The following is a 16,125-nucleotide window of genomic DNA, read 5'->3' as shown; positions in this document are numbered from 1 at the left end:
ACGTCTCCAACGAGGCCGTGACTCTGGCCGGTCGGTGTCCGACGAGGTTGGGGCTTTATGTGCGTAATTGGTATTTTGGGGGATATCAGTATTTCTTTCCTTCCCTGTTTGCCCTTCATCTGTCGGCTTACTGGGCCAATTAAGAAGACATTTAAGAGTCTATTGCTTTGCTCAGCTGTGTGTTAGTAGTATTCTGAGCTTTAAGAGTGCATTTAGTGAGTTATGGATCTGATTGCACTGTACAGTGACAGCTTTTGATTATATTTACGGGAGAATGGTACCAGGAGGACAATGTCAAAATCAAAATGCATTTCCTGCCACTGGGGATCTCAGGACATGTGTGATAAACAAAACAAAATGGTATGTGAGAGTTTCCATTTAATTCTTGCAGCTATTACTGCATTGAAGCAGGTGGATTTTAATTGGAAATTTAAGCTTCAAGTAGCAATAAATGAATAGAAACTAAGTAAAATTGTTAGTTGATTTCACCCTGCTGAGATATGTATTTTGAATGATAAATAATTGGTTGAATTGGAAGCTACTACCTATTATAACATTGATTTGATTGCATCCCTAACAGAGAAAGTATCTGAGCAGAGTGATATTGAGGGCAGGATTCATGCACTGAAAGATGATCTGAGGAAACATAAATCTGTTGTAAACAAATTGAAGAAAGAGCAGAAGCTTCGGAAGGAGAGATTGAAGGCAGAGGAGGCCAGTCTCATTAAAGAGTGAAGGGTAAGATTATCGTCGTACCTTCTTACCTTGACTGCCCTGCCAGTCTTTGATGAGGGCAATAAGAAAGTTGTATGTATATACTACTCCAAAATCAATTTGCTCTCCACAATATTCATTGTTTAACTTGGAAAATTGTTGAGGAAATTAAGTAACATATAAAGTTTGCTGGTGAACGTTTATGTGAGTTGCTTGAAATTCCAGCATCTGCAGATTTCCTCGTGTTTGAGGAAATTAAGTATATGATTATTCAAAGGACTTGATCTACCATTATTCTTTTTGTTTCTGTTTCATTGTTGGAAAATCCTTTATATCACCCTCAACTCATTGCTATATTGCTTCTGACTTCCAAAGGTCTTTGAAATGTATGCAGCATTCAATAGTGCGTTCGGTTGTCTCTCCCCAATTGCTGCTATTCTCCTGCTTGTATCTGCTATGTTAAAGCAGCAGGAGGCAACGCTTTCTGAAAGTTTGGAGAAATCTGGATTGTTGCAGTCTTTACAATTTATTTTTTACAGCATTTAGCCAAATTGATTTGCCATCCTCTGAATATTTTCAGTTGTCAGCCTTGATTAATTGACCAACTAAAATTGGATTTATTAAGTTGAAAATGCTTTTGCTGATTTGTTGAGTTTGCAGCCACTGCCTTCGTATGCTGATGGAAAGCTGTTTCCAATATTCTGAGACATATGTGAATTTTGGACTGTACTTCATATTGGTTTCCTTCAGGTTTTTGGTGTTTTGTTAATTGTGGCTGGTTGGTGGGTGGGTGAGCTGTAAATATTTTGTGTGTAAGGTGGGGGTTGGGGGTTTTGATGTTACTGTCACTGGTCTGTTTTGCAGGTGAGGGGGTCGGGGATTGTTATTGTAATTTTTTTTCCTGTGGGGGAGCAGTGTGGATTTAATGCCATTGTCTCTGATTTTTCTGCAAGTGAGCAGGTCGGGGATTGTTATTGTCGCTGTTTTTCTCTGTGAGTCAGGGGATTGCAGATTGTTATTGTCGCTGTTTTTCTCTGTGAGTCAGGGAGTCGGGGATTGTTATTGTTTCTTTTCTTTTTCATACTGATGGTGGGGGAGAGTTGGTGTCTTTCATCAACTCTCATGGTCTTTCTGTATTTCAGGACTATCTGGAGAAGACAAATATCAGAGTTGTACGTGCATACTTTGACAATAAAATGAACCTTTCAACATTTCACCATTTTCTTTCTCTTGTATTACCAGTCCTGTGATGAAATGATTAAAAGGACTCAAGCAAAACTAAGCAAAGTGTCCAGTTCCACCAAACCAGAAATCAAAACCCCTTCCTCCATTGCTGCTGAGAAGCCCAAGGCTAAACCACTTTCTCTACAAAAGTAATGTCACTGGGCAATACAGCCTTAGTTGGAAAAGGACTTCTCAGAATATTGGTAGTATCACTGTTTTATAAGTTAAACATAATGGGATGCCTTCTCCCCTATTGAAAGTACCTTTTTTAAAATTAGGTTGCACGTGACTGTTGTTCATTTATTTAGCAGACTTCTTTAAAGAGTAGTACAGTATTTTCTACTGAGGAGGTGGAGCATGAAACAATGACAGTGACTTTTGAAATATTATTTCAGTAATTCTTTTTCTCTCTTTTTAGACACTGCTTCACCTGCTGAATATTTTGTCATTCTCTTTACATTTCCAGCATCTGTGATATTTTGATTTCTGTTTTCAAAAAGTTTACCTAAATTTCTAGCAGGTTTTCTTTCAATAGCTGACTGTTCCATCCAGTGACATAATTCATTCTATTCTGCAGTTTAATGATAAACTGTAAAATTTGCTGTGCTTCTGAGACTGTGGGATTTGGCTCAGAAATGTTGTGAGTAGCTTGCTGTAACGTGCACGGAATCAGGCAGAATTTGTGAAAAGAAAAGCAGTCTACAATGTCGATCTGCGATCCTTTGTCACTGCAAAATTCCGAAGACAATATGATATTTATCTGCCAAGCTCTTAAGCTCAAAATTAGTTTTCTGCTTTTTGTTTTCAGGACTGAATCTGCAAAGAGCTGGAAAGGGTGAAGGATCTAATGTGTCATTGAGTTGCATTGTTAAAAAGGGTACGTCTGCATCTCAAAATGTTCTCTCTGTAAACACCTGAGATGACACATTCCAAAAAAACTTGATAAAAGAAAGTTTTTTAAGTTGAAAGTTTACAAGTATAAACACTTTTAAAAATTAATTGAACAACTAAATTGTGTTTCGAAAAATAAAACTTACCTGCCTATTTTCTAAGCCAAGCTCATAGAACCATAAAAACTGTATCTGGGATGGTGGAGAAAAGAGCTACCCATTCTAATTCCACGTCCTACCTCAGGCTCTGTAGCCCAGTTGATCACAGCTCTTTAGATATTCATCTACTTTTTAAATATGCGTGGAATTCATGCCTTGGAAGTATTTCAGATCCCTCTACAATCCTCTGAGTGAAAATACTTTTAATACTACCAGCAGTTACTATGCTCCTCAGTTTTTTTTTTATTCCCCGTTCGGGAAATAAGTCCTTCTCATTTCTGCCATTTAATCCTCCCAATTTTATACATCTCAAGACTAGAAAACAACCCAAACTTATCCAATCTTTCCTCCATTGCTACAATTTTCCAGGCTTAACTATATCTCTTGTAAGACCGACCTGGAGTCCCACAATCCAGGCTATTCACATGGTACGGTATTGAAGGATTACTCTACCAATAGAGATGCAATGGTATTCGGAAGCCTGTCTTGTTTTAGCAATGTAACAAATAATGTTATCCTAATTTTAAAAAGAAGTAGGAAGTGTTCTTCCTCGAGTTCTTGCCAATGGTTTTCTGGCAACCGACACTTAGAACATTATCTGGTCTGTAATCTCTCCATCACTTCACGTGGTCCCCAATTCTATCCAGCTATTAAATGATTACACTTTATATCTCTTATTTTGTTGTGTGGTTAGTAGAGAAACCAAATATAAAAGACAAAGACGCCACTCTTGTTAAAGTTAACAGTTTGTGCACAAAAATCGTTGGAGCTCACGCCTCCGGTGTTCCTCCTTAAACGACCTCCGCCGAAACGTTGCCAACCTCCGGACCCTCGAATTCCCGTAGACTCCGTCCTGTGATCACCGAGCACTTCCCGCACTCGTTCTACCTCCTCACTCGCCTCGACCGAAAAACCGCAAAAGCTCGGTTCGCAGACAAACAAGATAGAATAATGTGTCTTACCACTGTCTTATAGAATTTCAACATAATGTGTAGTTAAAACCCAAATATTGCAGCTACAGAGAAACTATTACATCAGCAGTTAGCATTACAGAGACGCCATTTCATTAGCCTTAGCAGTTAACATTACCAAGAACCCTACATGTGTTAGTCGGTATGTGTTCTAAGACTGGGGCTCTCAGTACATGTGTGATAAACAAAACAAAATGGTATGTGAGAGTTTCCATTTAATTCTGGCAGATATTACTGCATTGAATCAGATGGATTTTAATTGGAAACTTAAGCTTCAGGTAGCGATAAATGAATAGAAACTAAATAAAATTGTTAGTTGATTTCTCCCTGCTGAGGTGTATATTTTGAATGATAAATAATTGGTTGAATTGGAAGCTACTACCTATTATAACTTTGATTTGATTGCATCCCTAACAGAGACAGCATCTGACAAGAGATCTATTGTAGACAATTTGAAGGAAGTGCATGAAAAGTATCAGAAGGAGAGATTGAAGGCACAGGAGGCCAGACTCATTAAAAAACTAGAGGTAAGATTATTGTTATACCTTCTTACCTTGACTGTCCTGCCAGTCTTTGATTAGGGAAATAAGAAAGTTCTATGTATATACTACTCCAAAATCAATTTGCTATCCACAATATTCATTGTTTAATTTGGAAAATTGTTGAAGAAATTAAGTATATGGTTATTCAAAGGACTTGATCTAGCTTTATTCTTTTTGTTTCTGTTCCATTGCTGGAAGATCCTTCATATCACCCTCAACTTATTCTTAAGGCCCTTTGCATTGCTATATTGCTTCTGACGTTCACAAGTCTTTGAAAAGTATGTAGCATTCAATAGTGCATTAGGTTGTCTCTCCCCAGTTATAAAAGACAAAGGCGCCGCTCTTATTAAAGTTAACAATTCGTGCACAAAAATTGTTGGAGCTCACGCATCTGGGGTTCTTCCATAAACGACCTCCGCAGAACCGCCGGCAACCTCCGGACCCTCGAATTCCCGTATACGCCGTCCTGTGACCACCGAGCGCTCCCCACACTTGTCCTTCCTCTTCGCTCGCCTCACCCGAAAGCCTGTGTACCAACTCAGTTTCCAAACATACAAGATAGAATAACATGTCTCCCATTGGTTAGTTCCCCGTTATCTGTAGTTATAACCCAAACATCACAGCTACAGAGAAACCATTACATCAGCAGTTAGCATTACAGGGAAGACATTACATTGGCCTTAGCAGTTAACATCACAGAGAAGCCATTTTAATAGCCTTAGCAGTTAACATTACTGAGAACCATACGTACATACTATTTATCATAAATTGCACATTTAGACGGAGACGTAACATAAAGATTTTTACTCGTGTGTATGAAGGATGTTGGTAATAAAGTCAATTCAATCGAGCTCGCATCCACCACTTGCACTGGCAGCTCATTCCACACTCTCACCACCTTCTGAGTGAAGAAATTCCCCCTCATGTTCCTCTTAAACCTCTCACCTTTCACCCTTAAACCATGGCCTCTGGTTGTAGTCTCACCCAACCTCAGTGGAAAAAGTCTGCTTGCATTTACCCTAGATCCCTCATACCTCTGTCAAATCTCCTCTCAATCTTCTATGTTCCAAGCAATAAGGGCCTAACCAATTCAATCGTCCCTCATAACTCAGGTCCTCCAGTCCTGGCACCATCCTTATAAATCTTCTCTGTACTCTTTCAACTTTATTGACATCTTTCCTGTGGGTAGGCAGCTGAAAGTGCACACGACACTCCAAATTAGGTCTTACTACTGTCTTATGGAATTTCAACATAATATCCAAACTTACCTTGATTTATGAAGGCCAAGGTGCCAGAAGCTTTCTTCATGACCATATCTACCCATGGCACCACGTTCAGTGAATTATGGTCCTGTATTCATGGAAATGGGTGACCAAAGCAGAGGCTTGGCATCTGTAGAAGGGGAAACCTTTTACTGACTGGGCTCAGGACTTGTGCTGATGAGAATAATGTTGTGCGGTGCCCAGTGGAGTGGCCAGTGTTATTACTGAACCTCATCAACTGTACTAATGAATTATGCCTGTACCATATAGCCTACTGTATAACATGGGTCTATTTTATGTCGTAGTAACGCATTATTGAGCATGCGCTATTAGCCGCGTATTGATCTGTATATCTGTGTTCAGTTCGGGTTCCGTCAGTGCAAAAAACCCTGTTAACTTAGCTCCAGAACTAGCATTTATATTTATAGTTTTATTGTGTAACCCGGCCACATACACAACAATGCCCAAGCAAGAAATGGATTGAATCGCTAAATCATGAGATCCAATCTTTCTATCACAACAATAACCTCACTCTGGTCTGGAAGTAATGCTTTCTGCTATGGGTTTCTGTTCTGTTTGCCATTACCTGCATTTAATTGTTACAAGGGGCACTTAGTGGTGTATTTTTGATTTTAGCATATTTTAAGCAAAATATTTTTTTTCCAGAATTCTGTTCAGGGTTAGATGGCATTGATCAATTTCATTTCTTTCCTTTCCCCAGTTACGGTTGAACAACATAAAGCAACTGCCCACAATTGCCTTGGCCTTGGGGGTAGAGCGTACCCGGAATGAGCTGCTCCCACTTCTGACTGGTAGGTACAAAGCTGCATGTGGTTGGGCTGCCTCGGTTTGAACAATCGCCCCTCAGAGTTGCCTTGCCACTGATTTCTCATCTCGATGCAGACACCATTTTCGATGAAGACGAGGCACTGCTGGCATTAGCGGAGCAACTAGGGAGCTTCACGGTGCTCGTTGGCGGACCGGAGTATGTTCACTGTTTGCTGGTAAGAGCGGACGTACATTTACAAAGCACTACACAAGACGGACACGCGGTTAATGCCATTGAAGTGGTATTACTGTCTTAATAAAGGTTAATTTCCAGAAGATGATTCTCAAAGCAGCAGGGTTCCACAGGCAATGATAAAGTAAATGACTTAATAATGAGTCATAGAAAAGTTCAGCACATGTTCCCCTTAAACATTTCACCTTTCACCCTTAACCCATGACCTCTAGCTGCAGTCTCATCCAACCTCAGTGGACAATGACTGCTTGCATTTACCCTATCTAAACCCCTCATAATCTTGTCTCCTTCTGTCATATCTCTTTGCAATCTTCTATGTTCCAAGTTAAAAAAAAGTCCTAACATATTCAATCTTTCCATATAACTCAGGTCCTCCAGACTCAGCAATGTCCCTGTAATCTTTCTTTGTTATGATGGGTTGCTTGAATGAGGGGTAAGTGGACACATACAGAACCCTCTCTGCTTTTATTGTTTGCAATAAAATCTTTGAGGCAGATGAGGCTTTGTGCCACCCCAACATATTTGTAGGCACGAGAAAGTTTGCAGATGCTGGAAATCCAAAGCAACTCTCGCAAAACGCTGGAGAAACTCAGCAGCTCAGGCAGCGTCTGTGGAAAAGAGTAAGCGGTCGATGTTTCTGGCCGAGACCCTTCTTCAGGACCTGGTTGAAATATTGGAGGGGTGTATCATTGAGAATTGCTACAGTGAAGTGTAGTTACTCTACCCCTGATCCAGGTTCACCCGCGCAGCCTGTTGGAAAACCTACACGGACTGATACCGTCCCCCGAACACTGAAACCTCTGCTCTGTATTGACCAAATATCCGTTCAACATGAGCCCAACCGGGGGAAACAAAACACAGATTTTAATGCCCAGATGCAATGGTCCTATGCATTAAATATTTATTTAAAATAACATACTTGTATTGTTTTTAAATACCCATAATGGGGAACAAGATTCTGAAATTAAATAACGAGGGCCTCAGGCTATTACAGGGCATAGTTCAAATTGAAATGATTTTCAGTGATCAATTCATCATAGGACAATTCAGAATTAAAATAATGAAATCAATTTATGAAACCACCAAAGTAGCTCGATCAATGAGGTTTAACCAGGATGCTGTCTGCTTTAGAGGAAGTGCTGCAACTTTATCAGACTCTGGGTGGGCCACGTCTGGAGTATTGCATGCAGTTCTGATTGTCCCACTATAGGAAAGATGTTGGGGCTTTGGGGTCGACGTGGAAGAGGTTCGCCAGAATGTTGCCTGGTTTACAGGACATGTGATCATGAGAGCTGGATAAACTTATGTTGTTTTCTCTAAAGCGCTGGAGGCCGAGGGGAGATCTGCTAGAGGTTTGTAAGATTATGAGGAGCATGTGCATAGATAAAGTAAAGAGGAGTATCTGTTTCCCAGGATTTAAATGTCTAATACCAGAGGTATGCATTAAAGGTGAGAGTGGGTAGGTAGGTTCAAGGGGGATGTGAGGGGTAAGTTTTTTTACCATCAGAGTGGTGGATGCCTGGAATACATTGACTGGTATGATGGTAGAGACTTTTCAGAGACTTTTGGATAGGCACATGGGTATGAGAAAGATGGAGGGAGATGGACATTGTGTAGGTAGGAGGGATTAGTTCTTGGTGGTTTTTGATTTTCTTTTTAGCTGGTTCAGCACAACATTGTGGGCCGAATGGCCTGTTTCTGTACTGTACTGTTCCATGTTTTACTTTATTGTTTGCAGTGGTTTCAAATTAGACATTCCAGCGTCAGTATGTTGCATATAGAGTGTGTACGTTCTTTTTGTATTGATACTCCTTTCAAAAATGTTTTCTTTTTGTGTAAAATTACCTGCGAGTACAGGCAGAGAATTCTTAAAGCATTTACGTCAGGAATCCAATTTGCTCATGTGTGGGTGGGGGCTGTATATAAAATATCACAAACTCTTAGCAGTTTTTCGTGAAGAACGCTGAGATGGCGTGGCTTTGTATTACAGAAAATAGCAATTCAGAAACGTTTTCTCGGAGCCCCTGTGATGCCTGCAATTCTAAACTGAAACGTGGGCACAGTTGTTGTTTGAATAGTTCTATAAGATATAGGTGCAGAGTTAGGCTATTTGGCCCATCGATCCATTTTCCCCTCTCAGCCCCAATCTCCTGCCTTCTCCCTGTATCCTTCCATGCTGTGATTAATCAAGAGTCTTATCAATTTGTCTTTCAATCATGGCTGATCCTTTTTTCGCCTCCTCTGCCCCACTCCCCAGTCTTCTCCCAGTAACCTTTGATGCCATGAACCTATCAAGAACCTATCAATCTCTGCCTTAAATATACCCAATGACTTGTCCGCCACAGCCACCTATGGCACAGAATTCCACATATTCACCACCCTCTGGCTAAAGAAATTCCTCATCATTTTCATTCTAAAAGCATATCCCTCTATTCTGGGGCTGTGCCCTCTAGCCTTAGACTCCCCTGCCATAGGAAACATCCTCTCCACATCCACTCTATTCAGACCTTCCAACATTTGATAGGTTTCAATGAGGTCTCTTCTCATTCTTCTGAACTCCAGCGAGTACAGGCCCAGAGCCATCAAACGCTCCTCACGTGACAAGCCTTTCATTCCCAGTATTATTTTTGTGAATCTCCTTGAAACTCTGCACAATGTCAGCACCTCCTTTCTTAGATGAGGGGCCCAAATCTCCTCATAATACTCTAAATGATGCCTCACCAATACATTATAAAACCTTAACATTAAATCCCTGCTTTTATATTCTAGTCCTCTCGAAATGACTGCTAACATTGCATTTGCCTTCCTCAGCCTGCAAGTGAACCTTGAGTGAATGCTGCACGAGGACTCCCAAGTCCCTTTGCACCTCGGATTCTTGAATTTTCTCCCAAGTTAGAATGTAGTTTACACTTTTATTTCTTCTAACAAAGTGGATGACCATGGGCTTCCCTCAAACTTTGGCAAAATTATTATGACAGGCAGCTTCATGTTTATTTGCATATTAAAACCTCATAGGATGAACAATTATTGGTACTGAATTTGAAGATGAAATAGTAGTTACTGATAATTAGGAACATGACAGTGTAATTTCCATTTAATAGTAGTACAGTGTTTTCTGGTTCGGAACCTTGGGAATTTCTGTGATTGAGAAAATATGTCCTTTGATCTATACAGTTTTTGATAGTTTGTGTTTTGTCCTCCAGCACGGCTCTATATTGTTCTACCTTTAAATGTTTCTCTGTCTCATGTTCTTTATGAGAATTCCTAATTCTCAGCAATTTAAGAATTTATCTTAAAGATTGTTTCTAAATATTGTGTTTCTTAGAAGTAGAGTAAAACGAAGATGTGTTTCAGTTTAATTCTTTCCCACTAATCAGCCTCCCTTCGAGAACCTGGCAACGGTGGAAAAATCGGTAGTACGAGATAAAGCCATCGATTCACTGCGAGCCATCTCCCACGAGCACTCTCCTGCAGACCTAGAAGTCCACTTTGTGCCACTGGTCAAGTGCCTGACTTGTGGTGACTGGTTCACGTCCAGGACTTCGGCATGCAGCCTTTTCAGTGTCTGCTACCCTCGGGTATCCAGCTCTGTAAAGGCCGAGCTGTGTCAGTAAGTACTTTCCTCCCTTGGAATGCTGCAGATGAACATGATAGAAGTTAGCTAGGAATATTACAGTATTATTGTAGAAAATCTACATCCTGTAGTATCGCTCATTATGTACCGTGTCGTATGGTGTGGGCGATCGTGGGTCTTTCCGTGGACACGATTGTTCTTGGCGAAGTTTTCTACACAAGTGGTTTGCCATCGCCTTCTTTCTGGGCAGCGTGTGTCTTTACAAGAAGGGTAACCCCCAGCCCATTATCAATACGCTTCCGAGACTGTCTGACTGGTGTCAGTGTCAGGAGTTGAGATCTGCACCTGCTGCTCATACAACCGTCCACCACCTGCTCCCACGGCTTCACGTAGTCCTGATCGGGGAGGCTAAGCGGGTGCTACACCTTGCCCTAGGGTGACCTGCAGGCTAGTGGAGGGAAGGAGTGCCTTACACCTCCTTTGGCAGGGACGTATTTCCTTCCTGCCACCCAATTTCGGTATAATTTGGTTTTATTGGCGATAAGATGCTACCACCATGGTGGACAGGACCTTGTTTTAACTGAGTGGGTAGAAGTTTCTAGTTTAGAGAATAATCAGCCCAAAATAGCACAGAAAGTGCGGCATTTTTGTTTTTAATGACATAAACTGAAGGTTTTTTCTGTGTTTTTAGTGAGAAAGGAGCAAAAGCCGAGGCGCATCATAGTGGAGTGGTGCTCATCGCTTACTCTCGGCTGTGTGGTTGAAGTGGCCTTGTCATTTACAAAGGCGTGCTCTTTTTGAGAGCCGTGTCTTGTCAAGCCTGTTGCTCTGCTTCAGGGCCATTTTGATTAATGTGGCACACAGAAGATTTCACTTGTTCGGAGGTGTTTGACTTTTGTCGGACGAGAAGGTTGCTTTGGTAACTGTGTGCCCCTGCAGTCCACAACCAATGGCTCTGTTCTGCTCCAAGTGCAGGAGTCCCACATCTGGGGTTCACTTCCAGCCGCTTTACTCCCTGAATTAAAATTTTTTGTGGTGTCATTTGTGTAAACTTTCAGATACAGTCAGTTGTTTCAGAAAAAGAGAGGGCTGTATGGTGGGAAAATTCTAGGCAGCTTCTAGAGTAGGTTACGTGGTCAGCACAACATTGTGGGTTGAAGGGCCTGTAATGTGCAGTAAATTTCTATATTCTGTTGCTATCTTGAAGTATTTCTCAGGATAAAATCTGAATACCACAAATATTGGATTTTTGGATGGTGTGGTGGAGATGCGTGTCTACCAAAGGAGGTGTAAGGCTTCCTTCTGCTGGTCTGCAGGCCACCCTTGGGCAAGGTGTAGCTCCTGCTTCGATACCACTGACTCCCCCCCTCCCCCCCCGCCCCGATCAGGGTCAGGTGAAGCCATGGGATCAGGAGGTGGATGAGCAGCCGGTGCAGATCACAAGTCCCGGTTATGCGACCCCTGATGCCAGGTAGACAGTTTCTGAAGTGTATTGATAATGGGCTGGGGGTCACCCACCTTGTAAAGACAAACACTGCCCAGAAGGCGGAAATGACAAACCACTTCTGTGGAAAACTTTACGGAGAACAATCAGGGTCATGGAAAGACCGTGACCACCCATAGCATATGACGCAGCAAATAATGATGATGGGTTTAGCAAAATATTTTAGTAGCTTCTGATTTAGAAACATTAATTGCAAAAATGTCAATTTTTAGTGCTTGTATTTCTGCTTGCGAATTGTTAAGTTCTGCATCAATGGGCGACTACTCGTATGTGACCTTTAATTTTATTTTTTCTGCAGACTTTTCCACAGCTTGTGCTCAGATGACACACCAGTGGTCCGCCAGGCAGCAGCATCAAAGTTGGGTGAATTTGCAAAGGTTCTGGAGCTGGAGTTTTTGAAAAGTGACATTATACCCCTCTTCACTTTCCTGGCTTCTGATGAGCAGGTATGTAGCTGTAGAGCAGACACTGGGGTGGCAGCGGGAAGTCGAATTGAAGTGGGTGGCCATTGGGATACCCTGGCTGTCTCAGCGGACCCAGAGAAGGTGCTAGATGAAGAAGCCGCCCCCCCAACCCCAACCCCATCTGTGTTGGTCCTCCGACGTCGAGGAGGCCACGGCAGGAGCTCCAGATACAGCGAATAGCCCCGAGAGGAAAGCACCGCTTCGCCTGCAAGAACTGTTTGCAGCCCTGAACGGAGGCAAATGGGCGAGTGTAGACCTTGTCTTGCTTTCGGGGAGAGCGGCGAGGATGAATGAGTGGCGTGGAACCCTGGAGGGTGGGGTGGGGGAAGGGGGTGTGATTAGTGGCAGAGGCCCCTTGCAGATAGCGGAGGATTGAGATTAGTCTAGGAGTCTATTCTGGGTGGTGGGGGCTACAGACACTGCTGCGCTGGAAAGGCTTGTGGGGTGGGAATGCAGGTGACGTGGATGAGGGAAGCGTGGATTATAGTGAAGAAAGGTGATCTTATTCCCCATGGCTTGTCATGATTTATCTTGCTGAAGCTGCTGCTGTCACCTTGGCTTTATGTCACATGTGTATCAATTGCTTGTACTGAGGAGCCTCTGTATCCCACACGTCATGGCAGTGTGTGAAATAACGGAGAGCACTTGGCTCGTTCCGGTAACAGGCTGTCTGTCATTCTGCTCACTGGAGCAATTGCATGATTTCACACCTCCCCCCCAACATTACCGCTTGCATTTTACTGTATGGATGAGCTGGAAGTGGGAAAGATTAGTACGGATGGTGTGTCCGTGGCAAAGAACTGAGTTGCATCCGGTTAATATGTCTACGTACTCAATATGCTACGCCTTGTTAATGCCACTTCCTGCTTGCAAAGTTTCTGTTGTCGTAGTCTGCACCATCTGTTCACCTTTGTAACCAGGGTTCACAACCCTCTTTTACGCCATCGACCCCCTACCATCAACCGAGGGGCCCCAGGTTGGGAGCCCCTGCTTTATAAACTTCCTATGTCCACAGCAGATGGAAGCGGTGCCTGTCAATCTATCGGCATGATTACACCATTCCAGTACTCCAGCTGGAGATGCTCCTCCAAGAAGGTGGTTATCTTGAGGCTTTTGCCTGAAGAGTGAACTGTTTAATCAGTGTGTGTCCTTTCATATTCCTCCAACCTAAAGTATCCCGGGCAAAAGGCTTGACGCAGTCCGCAGTATCCTCGTGTACTAAGGAGCCAGAGTCGTACAGAAATGGTACGCTGAAGGGGAGCTGGGATGGACACTTTGACCCTCACCTAGCTTCTGGTTAACGGTTGGACGTGTGCTCCTTGGTGTTGAGTAAGCTTCTCTTCTGGTTACTGTCCAGTGACTCCTGGAAATAAACCTTCACATCTGTAGCCAAGGAGATGTTCACACTTGCTCCAGGTTCAGACCCCACCAATGATGGCTAGCATATGAAAACAAGGATGCAATGTTCACATTTTATAAGGCTTCACTTGGAATATTGAAGGTAGTTTTGGGCCCCTTATCTAACAAAGGGTTTGCCAAGACAGGAGTGGGTTCAACGGAGGGTCACGAAAGTGATTGAATGGTCCAGGATTGAAAGGCTTGTCGTACGAGGAGCATTCGATGGCTCTGTGCCTGTACTCATTTGAATTCAGAAGAATGAGGGGGAGGGATCTCATTGTAACCTGTCAAATACTGAAAGGCCTCTAGAGTGGATATGGGGAGGATGTTTTCTATGGTGGGACAGCCTAAGACCAGAGGAAGCAATCTCAGAGCTGAGGTTTATCCAATTAGAATGGAGATGAGGAAGGATTTCCTTATCCAGAGAACCTGTGGAATTCATTGTCACAGAGGCAAAGTCATTGGGTATATTCAGGGCAGAGAGGTTAATAGATTCTTGATTAGTCAGGGCATGAGAAGTGACCTAGTTGAAGCATATAAGATGATGAGAGGTATTAATCGTGTGGATAGCCGGAGGCTTTTTCCCAGGGCTGAAATGGCTAACATGAGGGGGCATAGTTTTAAGGTGCTTGAAAGTAGGTATAAGGGAGACATCAGAGGTAAGTTTCTCACCTAGAGAGTGGTGGGTGTGTGGAATGCACTGACAACAAAGGTGGTAGAGATGGATACAGTAGGGTATTTTAAGAGACTCTTAGATAGGTACATGGAGCTTAGAAAAATAGAGGGCTATGCGGTAGGGAAATTCTAGGCAGTTTCTCGAGTAGGTTACTTGGTCTGCACAACTTTGGGGCCGGATGGCCTGTAATGTGCTGTAGATTTCCATGTTTCGATGAAGGGATATGGGGAGAAGGCAGGAGATTGGGCTGAAGGTGAAATGGATCAACCATGATGAAATGGCAGAGCAGACTCGATGGGCCAAATGGCCTAATTCAGCTCCTATATCCTACGGTGAAAAGTGACCACTTGGGTGATTAGCTTGGAGATTCACTGAGCAGAGAATGGTGCTTCAAGAGCAGGAGAAAGAAAATTGATTCATCAATAAATTTTTGCACTGTCATGACATTTGCTAATATACTAATCCAAGGAATGCTTCCATCAAAGGTTGCATGTTGATACACTCCAGTACTTGTATCCTGGGAAGATTCCAGCACACATTGCAAAGTAATGAAACCTGTTGCTACGTTCTAGGTGATCTGAACGGATATCATCTGGGAAACAATTGTTATATTGTCAGTATTTATTTTTATGATTTTTTTGATGAGATTAGTTCTTCCTAATGTTAACTTCAGTAAATTAATTTTGTTTTTTAATGAAGAACCAGCTCAATCCCGGTTTGAACATCTTTTTCACAGTACTCGGTGAGGCTGTTGACAGTTGAGGCTTGTGTGAGCATAGCCCAGCTGCTGCCCCAGGAAGACCTGGAAGCGTTGGTGATGCTGACCCTCCGGCAGGCAATGGACGATGAATCCTGGCGTGTTCGCTATGTGGTGGCAGACAAATTTTCTGAAGTACATGTTATTGCTAAAGCACAAAGTGCATCTCTTTGGTATGATGGTATGGTGCATTTATGTTTTAAAACTAGTCTTTAAGTTTTCTGTTCCAGCTGGGATCCCTTCTGGTTCTGTCAAAAGTCATGAAAACACGATTAGTTCCTCTAATGTACTTTTAAAAAATCATTAAATCAAGCACCTGCGTATTTTTAATATAATTGACTGACATGCCAAAAGGTGCTGAGATTTCTTTCCAGATTCATTTAATTAGCCTGTTTTTAAACATGGATCTGAAATAGAACAAAGTTGGTCTGAATTGAGCTCAGATCTTTTTCAGTGTATCTGAAGGATAATCCTGTGACAGGGGTTTAGAACAAACTTGTTGGCATAGTGCCAGGGATCTGGGGATTCAGCACATGCACAGGTTGATGACACTGATATTTTTCACTTTTGACTGGAGGAAGTTAAGGGGAACTTCAGTTCTGTTTAAAAATGAGCCGAAAGGTCGAAAAGCCAGGACGATCCTCAGAGACTTTGACACTCAGGAACTTGAAATTACTCACCCTTTCCACAGTCCCCTTGATTAGGACTGATGTGTGTTCCCTTGACTTCCCCTTCCTGACGTCCACAATCAGTTCCTTGGTTTTACTGTCATTGTGGTAAATTTTGTGATGTAGTGCATTAATTAAATGCTGCTTAAAACTTTTGATGGACTGGACCTTGCTGGTTCCTTCCCACTGCTGACTTCACACAGACCGGGTATGGGGTAGGGAGGTTGTGATTCAACTTCACCTTCCTGTGGTCCAAAATCAGTTCCTTGGTCTGACTGACAAAGTGCCAGATTGTTGCCAC

At 42.5% G+C, this 16,125-nt stretch overlaps 1 protein-coding gene across 1 annotated transcript in view; it reads left to right on the top strand.

Moving 5' to 3' along the window:
• Positions 1-1,550: 1,550 nt before the first annotated feature.
• The window catches only part of LOC140203610 (serine/threonine-protein phosphatase 2A 65 kDa regulatory subunit A beta isoform-like), a 48,869-nt gene continuing 34,294 nt past the window's right edge, over positions 1,551-16,125 (top strand). The window contains exons 1-7 of the mRNA XM_072269658.1: positions 1,551-1,578; positions 4,376-4,485; positions 6,484-6,574; positions 6,666-6,766; positions 10,161-10,393; positions 12,160-12,307; positions 15,136-15,291. Coding sequence (XP_072125759.1) covers positions 1,551-1,578; positions 4,376-4,485; positions 6,484-6,574; positions 6,666-6,766; positions 10,161-10,393; positions 12,160-12,307; positions 15,136-15,291 — 867 coding nt within the window. The remainder of the gene's footprint in view (positions 1,579-4,375; positions 4,486-6,483; positions 6,575-6,665; positions 6,767-10,160; positions 10,394-12,159; positions 12,308-15,135; positions 15,292-16,125) is intronic.

The sequence above is a fragment of the Mobula birostris genome, chromosome 10 (genome assembly GCF_030028105.1).
Source record: "Mobula birostris isolate sMobBir1 chromosome 10, sMobBir1.hap1, whole genome shotgun sequence".
NCBI lineage: Eukaryota > Metazoa > Chordata > Chondrichthyes > Myliobatiformes > Myliobatidae > Mobula > Mobula birostris.
This window is presented reverse-complemented; position numbering and strand designations above follow the sequence as displayed.